The sequence below is a fragment of the Hyalella azteca genome, unplaced genomic scaffold (genome assembly GCF_000764305.2).
Source record: "Hyalella azteca isolate HAZT.00-mixed unplaced genomic scaffold, Hazt_2.0.2 contig3633, whole genome shotgun sequence".
NCBI lineage: Eukaryota > Metazoa > Arthropoda > Malacostraca > Amphipoda > Hyalellidae > Hyalella > Hyalella azteca.
The window spans coordinates 83,546-93,155 of record NW_025933876.1 but is presented as its reverse complement, the minus strand read 5'-3'; the positions used below and the strand labels follow the sequence as shown (position 1 = coordinate 93,155).

The 9,610-nt window shown below is 35.9% G+C and overlaps 1 protein-coding gene across 1 annotated transcript; it reads right to left on the bottom strand.

The window, feature by feature from the left end:
• Positions 1-470: 470 nt before the first annotated feature.
• LOC108678368 (serine/arginine-rich splicing factor 7) lies at positions 471-9,255 on the bottom strand. Its single transcript, XM_018166772.2, has 5 exons — positions 9,111-9,255; positions 4,706-4,902; positions 2,801-2,983; positions 1,220-1,429; positions 471-996 (listed from the first exon to the last, which is right to left on the bottom strand). The coding sequence occupies exons 2-5, from the start codon at positions 4,900-4,902 to the stop codon at positions 972-974; spliced, it is 615 nt and encodes a 204-aa protein (XP_018022261.1). The 5' UTR covers positions 9,111-9,255; the 3' UTR covers positions 471-971.
• Between the last annotated feature and the right edge of the window lie 355 nt (positions 9,256-9,610).

Genomic DNA, 9,610 nt, shown 5'->3' with positions numbered 1-9,610 from the left:
CGAACTTCCAGTTTATTCTTTAATCCGCACTTCTTTCCGGCTTCATGTTTTAGCTGCACACGGCGTATTACATTTTTACAAGCATTGTTACCATTGTTCACTAATTCAGTCACCTTCCAAATGTCTCTCATAATAGGGACTTCACGATTTCCTTGTAGTCTGCAATGTTCAGAAACGGTCTTCAGGTCAATGCGAACTTCACTGCGAACGAGCTACTCACTTAAATGGTTTAGAAGCTACGAGATTTAATTGTTCAAGACAAAATCTAACCCTTCTCAAATGTTTGGTGAAATTAGAATGCGACCTTCATAATAATTTGGAAGCTCTGTAATTGTGCCAGAGAGCTCAAACCATCATAAATAATCATTAAAATAGAAGTCTTCCTATATTGGCCATTGAATTTCAGCACCTTCAAGTTGTCTTCCCCATCCGAAAGGCTAAGGTTAACGAAAGGTAAATGAAAATAAACAGCTTTTTAATAACTGTATTTTACAATGTACATTAAGTTCAAATGCTAAATATAAAGACGAGTTAATAGAGGATCATAAGTCCATATTCTGACAAGGTTAGATGTAACACCCAAATGTAGGACGATTTTCGTCAGTACTGATACCGCGAATGGCAGTAGTTCAAGATGCGAGCAAACTTCGCAAACAAAGCAGATATATTCCGCAAGTTTCCGATAAGTGCAGTGGTGCATTACTTCTTAAGGCTTATTTGATAGCTTTCCTGCTTAAGGAACTATAACCATCAACTCGCTTAAAGAAAATAAATTGAACTAAGAAGACATTCAGTAATAAAGTGACTGAACATACACTGGCGAATTACTAATTCTCAAAATAGAAAGCGTAATAACGTCTTAAAAATAAATTTGTCCTTAAGTTAATATCGATCCTCCCTCCGATCATGCGCTTCACTTACTCCTCCCAAGCTCCAGGTACCAATTTACTCCACGGAATCGAAGTAGTTCTTTACACACCGTACGGAACAGGGCTCCTGAAAGAGAAAGGTGTGCTTTAATAACACCATAAGTAGAACATAATGCAATGTTGCAAGGTTTCATTAAACCTGACCTATTAATCGCTCAAGTTATTCTAAACACACAATCTCGTCATTGGGAATCAGAACTCGAAATAATAACAAGATGTTATAAGTCAAAAATTAAAAACCCGACAATTGGGCGTAGATGAGGAATTCGATGCATTCCTAAGTTACACACCTCGGTCGGGATCGTCGAGCAGATCCACTGCGAGATCGCCTGTCAGCGGATCGTGACCGCGAGTACTTGCGATCCTTGGAGCGGGATCGTGAGTAGTCTCTGGATCGACGGGGAGATCGAGATCGGGAATACGACCTGCGACGGCGAGGTGACCGGTCACGGGAATGAGAACGGCTGTAAGAGCGGCGTCCTCGTGAGCGGCTGCGAGACCTTTAAGAAAAATATAAGCTTTAATGTACGTAGCCGCTTGTAGCTCACGTTCGTTAGCGGGTAATCCCGACTTCGTAATGTTGGCGAAGGAAGGTGACAAGAAAACTGAATAATTCTTCGTAGGCTCAACAAAATACGCACAAACCAACATAGAAAGAAATTCACAGCGAGGAAAGCAGTGAATGCGAGTTCAATTCGATGGTCATTCAAGAATGACACGACTCTTGGTGAGCTGTGCAGACAATTGTGCTCAGCAACAGCTCAGCCGTGTCTCCTATGAAACATACTCCGTTATTGCATCAATCGTTAAGAACTTCCCTCTACTTTCGTATTTTCCCCGAGCTTGGACAGACCACTACGGTCACCTATTCTTCGCCCTCTTCATTTTGCTACTCCCATGAAATTCCCCATACCCAATTCCATCCACATGCTGTTTTTCCGCAAATTTTTGTCGATCCATTTCACACAATTTCATTTCATCAGTCATGCTCTCATCGTTTCTACCCTCTCTTCATACAATTTCAATTAATTTTTTCATAACGTGTCAACATACTTTCCTGCGGGTTTGGTGATACAAGCATCTTACAAAATTCATCAATAACGACATTAACACAAATTTTCAATTGTTTCCAGTTCAAAATCAAACCACATTTATCAAACATACATTCGTTATTTCATTGGGATATACTCTGTTAAAAAAATCCAAAATTTTCACGACAATAGAATTATTGGTGAAATAATGAGAGTTGTGATTGTTGCAGGAAATTATCTGAAAAGAACGTTTATAGAAGAATTATTCCAAAAGACAAATCAGGCTACAGAAAATACAATCAAATTCAGAGCAACTCTACACATTGGTGAGAATTGTGCCTGGTCAAATTGGTGAACTAAGTTTTCTGAAGAAAAAATACAACTTGTAAAATTTTTCTTTCTAAAGGGCAACATTACTGGAAGTAAGCAGAAATTGCAGTTTTGCTCAACGTCCGTTTTTGATTCACACAGAGGTGAATTGTTCAATCCTCAAGCTTAGTTCCACGAGTAATGTAGTGAAGAAGCACACTTATCACACCACAGCCATAATTTATCCACAAATAATGAATGCTTCCAATATAATAGGATGAGAAATCAATCATTCCAATTCCTTCTGAGACAGCATATCAAGAAGGGTAATACGAGAGAACAAGAGCCTCTAACAACCAAACATTTTAATAATTACCACTTCAGCACGTTAGTTCATAATCTTAGATTCGATATTGGTCATATGGCTCTTAGAAATGATATATAGGCACACACGAGCTGATAACATGCTAAGAATTAAAACTTCCACAAAACTTGTTAAGAGTCATTAAAAATCTTATATTGTATGCTCACCTGTCTCGACGACCTCTGGAATACAATCGGCAGTCACGGGCATAGTGGCCGCGCTCGCCACACTCGTAGCATTTGTCCTCAGGGTGGAAGGGCTTCACTCCCCCTCGTGGAGGGGGACCATCATACCGACTGCGGCTACGTCCCGTTGACATCTCAACTCGTACCCTCCTCCCGCAAATTGTTCTGCATTTGCAATGTGCCAAGTAAAACTTTCGTAATGAAAACATAATGTCGAAAAATACATAGAAGGAAGATTTTAAAAATTCAAATGAACATAAATATATACATGCTAACACTGCTAACACATTTGCCATGCAATCACTTGACCTTGAATCATGCAATCACAATCACTTGACCACCAACACTTACATAATATATAGTCAGATGGGGTAAGACAGGACCGAAATCACTAACACGCCTGCAGCATCTATACCATGAATAACTAAAAAACCTTAAACCTATCACAAGGTGTAGTTATGCAATGGGCTTTTAAGCTACAACTCAGACGTTTTGCATCTAACATAGTTTTCTGTACAGATTAAAAAAAGTGAGCTGGTTACCCATTGGGGTAAGATGGGACCAGGCTGGGGTAAGAAAGGACCAACTGGTAATTCTTATGTTACAAGGTTTTTAATAAAAGTACAAATCCGATATTCAATATTATCAATCTAGAAACACATTATTTGATTAAACAACCACTTGTTACTGTTTTGTGTTGCGGGAAGTCCACTCTAATCAGTCACATTGAAGTTTTCACGAGAAAACTTTGTTAAGCACAGTGATAGTGGGTTGGCTTTGGTTCATTGTAGAGCACTGCTAAATGCTTCATGTATATTCCATTAGTGTCACTGTCTGAAAAATTTATCAAATTGGTAATAAAAATAAAGTGTCAGTCAGATGTCAGTAATAAACAGTGTCAGATGTCATGTGTTTTCTTGCTAACTGCATTTGTGGTGCATTTCTTCAAACATACCGGTAGCTCATGCCCTGTCACAGAGTTGTGATCATAATTATTTTTCAGGTTTCACACAGTGATTTTCCCCCAGCCAATCTTGCACATGGTTCTGCAGCTCACTAATGGGAATAGACATCCCTATTTTCTATATCCCTTTGATGCAATTTAAAATAGTGCACTAAATTTCTTGAATACATGTCAGGCAGTGATGGTAGCAGGTAGGAATGCCTAGTATGTCTAAAAAGTTGCCTATTACTCGAGGTTACCTGCCTACATCCACAAACCTGGCCAAAAAATTTTTTGTCATTCGACAGAGCTTATTTCCCAAACAGGGTTAACTATTTTGTGACCCATCTTTACATAGGTTTTCTTTAAAAATTAGCCAGAAAATCATTAGTTGCCGAAGAGGGTTGTCACAAACACTGAAATGACAGGCAATGATTAGTCTAACATATTCTTTTGTCATATTGAATTCAGTGCAATTAGAATGCACGCCATGGACTGGTCCTTTCTTACCCCATGAAGGTTGCGATCCTGTATTACCCCATTTGACTATATTTATAGCAAATAATGTAGACCAAGGTACAAGTATTTTTTAAACGTAAAAACTTTCTATACAGGAAAATCTTCATAAACTATTATGCACCAACCATTTGATTAATCAGATGGTAGTTAATTCAAGCAAAGAAATTTCAAAAAACAATTCCAAAAGATTAACTTAACAAAGAGCAAAATAAATAGAATTTGGTAACTTCAAAAACAAAACACCTCTAGATCATGCCAGGACTAGTAATATCAAGGCAATCCTGCAAGAAAATTACAATAGAACAAGAAAATTAAAATTCTGACAAGCTTTTTGACACTGAGGCTTCCAACCAAGTGGATTTTACTACAAGGTTCAAGTAAATCCTCAGAATGATGAGATTTGTTCATGTGTACAAAGAACTGACCTTCCATCTAAGGCCCTGACAGCATCATCTGCATCTCTTGGGTCCTCAAACTCGACAAAAGCAAAGCCAGGAGGGTTGCGGGCCACCCATACATTTGTCAGTCGTCCATAATATGAGAAAGCATCCTCAAGATCCTGCCGGGATGCCGTGGAGCCAAGATCTCCAACATAAACCTTGCAGTCCGCGGGACCAGGCATCTGCAAATGAACAGCTCTTAAAATTTGATTGAACACATCACACATGGCCCTAAAAAGTGATGGTTTTCATCACTCAATTCTTGGATGAAATACATGTATACAAGGTTTACATTAGATACTGACAATAAAGTCAAATGGAGATAATAAACACAGATACTACATTGATGATGCTGGCATTAATGATACTTTTCAGGCGTACTAATAGGACTCAAAAATTGAAGAGTAAAAGCTCTGCTCTGTCACAATGGACTGTGAACAGCAGTGAATACATTATGCAACTTAACCATCCTTTGAGCTCCGAGTCATAATGACCCACATTTTTTGACCCAATGCCAGGAGGGTTAAATAAATCAAAACATTTCAACTGCTATTATATTATGTTAATTAAGAAATTGCAAGTCCAATTAATAGTATAAGGTTGGGTGGAATGTTGGAAAGCCACCTGAAATATTCAAAATTGATCCAAATCCAATTGCTTTGCAATTTGTGTCTTGCTCAGTTCTAGATTTTCACCAAAATTATACAAGATCTGTTTTTGGTTTTCCAATATAATGCATGTGTCCATATATACAGTTCCTATTCAGGCAAATTGGGCAGAAGCCTTCAATGAATGAGAGAATACCATCCATGCTTGTGGTTAATTTTTCCAATTTTTATGGAACTTGCTCAATTCCTTTCATTAAGAATAATAGAAATGTCACTCTTTTGACCTAATTTCTGAAAATAGCAGGTTGGCGATTTTTTTCAAATAAAAAAATCAAAAATTGATAATTTTTTCATGATTCTCTTTTATTTATTTGCTTTTTTCAGCTTTTTATTGTCTTTTTGAAATGTTATTTTTTATATTGCAATTAGCCTACTAACAATAACAGTATATGGAAGGCTAAAAATGGGCAGTTATTGCCTTCAAGAATGGCCAAGGTGGTGTTCATCACTTTGAGACTTTTGGGTTAATAATTATTGATAGGTTTATTCATTAGCTTTGTAAAGTTTGTATGGAGCAAGGTAACGAGCTAAATATTGACCATTAAAGCAAGTTCAATATACAACAACACTTCAGGAATGCAGATCTTTCAAACATTGATGAGTCGCATAACAGATAGGTAGCTGATATCACAGTCAACAGCGCACAATACTTTCAATAGATTTACTAGTTTTATGTCCTATAAATCTACCAGACTCTACCCTCTAAACACACAGACTAGTAGAGACTGAGTTACTGCCTGCACTGTTCCTATTTGATTCAGACTAATAAACCAATACTAAACATAATTTATAAACTGAACGACAACCAAACAAACCTCAAATTACTTTAAACGAGACTTATGTTATGAGAAAAGCTTACACTGTTTGAAATGAACATGTATACAATTCAAATATTCCATTTCCCTTCACAGCATTTTATTATTGTATATATGGTTTTATAATTGTTATTGTGTTGTTTCTAGTTTTAAATTCACATATTTAAAGATTGAAATTAAATATATTAATTAGAATACTCGTATTAGGGTGACAATCTTTCTGTATATTATATGCCTAAAGGCCGTAAAAGGTCAATACAATCTCAACCAACCCTTCATACATAAGCTAGCTAACACATGTAATTGTATAATGTAAGTAATATATAACAAATAGTCAAATAGTTTGTTAAAGACTACTTATAGCCTTATAAGAATTAGCTAAGCTGCTAGCTATGTACAATGTATTGCAGTAGTGTTTATTACGTTCCAATGAATTGTAGGTTTTTGGTGAAGAGGCATTGTGTTGCAATACATTGTACATAGCTAGCAGCTTAGCTAATTCTTATACAGCTATAAGTAGTCTTTAACCATTCCACTATTTGTCATATATTAATCACATTATACAATTTACATGTGTTAGTAAGCTTAAACAAGAAGGGTTGGTTGAGATTGTATCAATTGACCTTTTAGGCATTTAGAAAGATTTTCCACTCTAATATGAGTAACGAGTATTCTAATCAAAATATTTAATTTCAATTTTGAAATATGTAAATTAATAAATAGAAACAAAATAATTACAATTATGAAACTATATATAAAATAATTAAATGCATTGAATGGAAATGAAATATTTGAATTGTGTACATGTTTATTTTAAACAGTGTTAGCTTTTCTCATAACATAAGTCTTGTTTCAAGTTGTTTGAGGTTTGTTTGGTTGTAGTTCAGTTTATGTTTAGTATTTGATTTGTCTAATGGTCTAAATCAAATGGAAACAGTGCACTCAGTCACTCCATCACTACTAGTCAGTGTGTTCAGAGGGTAGAGCCTGGTAGATTTATAGGATATATAACTATTAGATCTATTGATAGTGTTGTGCACTGTGCTATCAGCTACCTAGCCAATCTTTTTGACTTATGTTGTTATGTGACTTCAATTTTTAGAAGATCCACACTCCTGAAGTGCTGAGCTGTTTGTATATTGAAGCTAGAAAAATGGTCAATATTTAGCTCATTACCTTGCTCCATACAATCTTTACAAAACTAATGAATAGACTTATCAATAATTGTTTATCCAAAAGTCCTAAAGGGGTAAACACCAGTACACCACCTTGGCCATTCTTGAAGGTAATAGCTAGCTGCCCTTTTTAGCCATCTATATAGGCATATAGGGCCTATCCCTACTGTTATTGTTAGTAGCCTAGGCTAATTGCAACATCAAAAATAATATTTCAAAAAGGTAACACTTTAGATCAAGTGCATCCAAAAAAAGGGCATTTTTTTATCATATTTTCTTGGGGATGTAGATTAAGAATCTGAAATCCGTTTTTGGCGGTTGGCATCGGAAATATTTAATGGAACCTGTTTCCAACTGGACCTAACCTGCGAGGTTTTCGTTGATTGGCTAGGTTTTTCCGGCCGCCGGACGGACTCCAAACATAGAAAAAACCTAGCCGATCAATGAAAATCTCACAGGTTAGGTCCAGTTAGGAACAGGTTCCATTAAAAATTTCCTATGCTGACCGTCAAAAACAGATTTAAGATTCTTAATCTACACCCAAAAAACATAATAAAAAAAACATCCTTTTTTTTTTGGATGCACTTAATACAAAGTAATACCTTCACAAAAGAAAAAAAAAAGAAAAATCAAGAAATCAAATAAATAAATAGAATCATGGAAAACTAACAAAAAATCATTGACTTTTAATTCTTTTATTTAAAAAAAAATATCACCAACCCTGGTATGATGCTCTTGCAAACGCATAAGTACTCACAATAATTCCCTGCCACCATGCATGGAACTAAAACAAAGCTTAATATAAAGGAAAAACTAGAGAAGTGACGGAATTACCTACAATGTCGGAATATACCGCGTTTACCCTAGCCGATCAATGAAAATCTCACAGGTTACGGTTAGGTCCAGTTAGGAACAGGTTCCATTAAAAATTTCCTATGCTGACCGTCAACAACAGATTTAATAATCTTAATCTACACCCAAAAAAACATATAATAAAAAAAAAACATCCTTTATTTGGATGCACCTAATCTAAAGTAATACCTTCAAAAAAGACAAAAAAAAATCAAGAAATCAAATAAATAAAATCATGGAAAAATAACAAAAAATCATTGACTTTTAATTTTTTTATTTAAAAAAAAATATCACCAACCCTGGTAGCCTATTGGTAATGTAGGATACCTAATAAAAACAAATTGTATTGGGTTAGGACTCAGAAGTGAGAAGTCAACATAAGGCTAGTAAGACCTCAAATTTAAAAATGAACAATTGCTTCAGAAGTTCAGAACTCAAGTCTTGACTGGCATGAGGCATCATGGCAAGTTGGCAACTGCAATTGGCATTCCAGCTTAAACGCTGGATTTTGTATCAATATTTAATACAAGATCAACCATTTCAATAGTCTCAAATGTTAAATCCTTACCACTAGAACTGAAACTGAAAGCATTATCGGATGAGCTGTGGGCTCCGGCTAAAAGACGTTTTACAATAATTTGGCGATTCCAATCTTCAAAGTTTGCTAACAGATAATTATCAGATCGGGTAGCAAAATCTACCACAAGTTGATACAACTTATCATAGCTAGCTATGAGTTAAAGAAGCGGCAACTCAAGAACTCAAACGAGATAGCTAGGCTAAATTATGAACTAGGTATCCGCTACTCTAGTTTTCACTCTTCACCAACTATAAAATGTCTATAATACATCAAATGTTGAAAATATGTTCTCATACTTACTTTTAACCTTGTATCTATATGCAGTCACTGTTGATTGAACGCTCACTTCAGATTAGTTAATACCACGGGTCAGAGAAAACTGAAGTAACCTCAACCACGGAGATCAACTTACTGACCAGCAGCCATTTTGAAATTTCAGTGTTGCCATAACAATAATCCTGAAATTCTAGAATGGACTAGAACGTTTTAAAACTCTTGCGGACCCGATCAATTCAAAATGTAATCTTAAGGCTTGAATCACTTTTATTCTTCTTCTTTAACAAAATGAAGTCGGGTTTTGTATGGCATAATAAGAAATGATGATGATATTCAAATTTTCCTCCTCTTTACTTTCACGTCTCGGACAAATTTACGGCCGGACTTGCGGCCGGTCTCGCGGCCGCGGTGTCCAAATTCAGTGTACCTGGAATATCTTTCAAAGTACTCAGCGTACCTGGATGAAACTTTTTACATGTACTCATTATGGCCTGACGGTGATGTCAAGCTCGTGACAATTTTTT

Bases quoted from the DNA above. Each gene is read 5' to 3' on its own strand.
- LOC108678368 (XM_018166772.2), bottom strand. From the start codon at position 4,902: ATGCCTGGTCCCGCGGACTGCAAGGTTTATGTTGGAGATCTTGGCTCC. The intron at 2,984-4,705 runs GTCAGTTCTTTG...TTGCAAATGCAG, and splicing joins GTCAGGGCCTTAGATGGAAG to AACAATTTGCGGGAGGAGGG. The intron at 997-1,219 runs GTGTGTAACTTA...TTTCTCTTTCAG, and splicing joins GCTCGACGATCCCGACCGAG to GAGCCCTGTTCCGTACGGTG.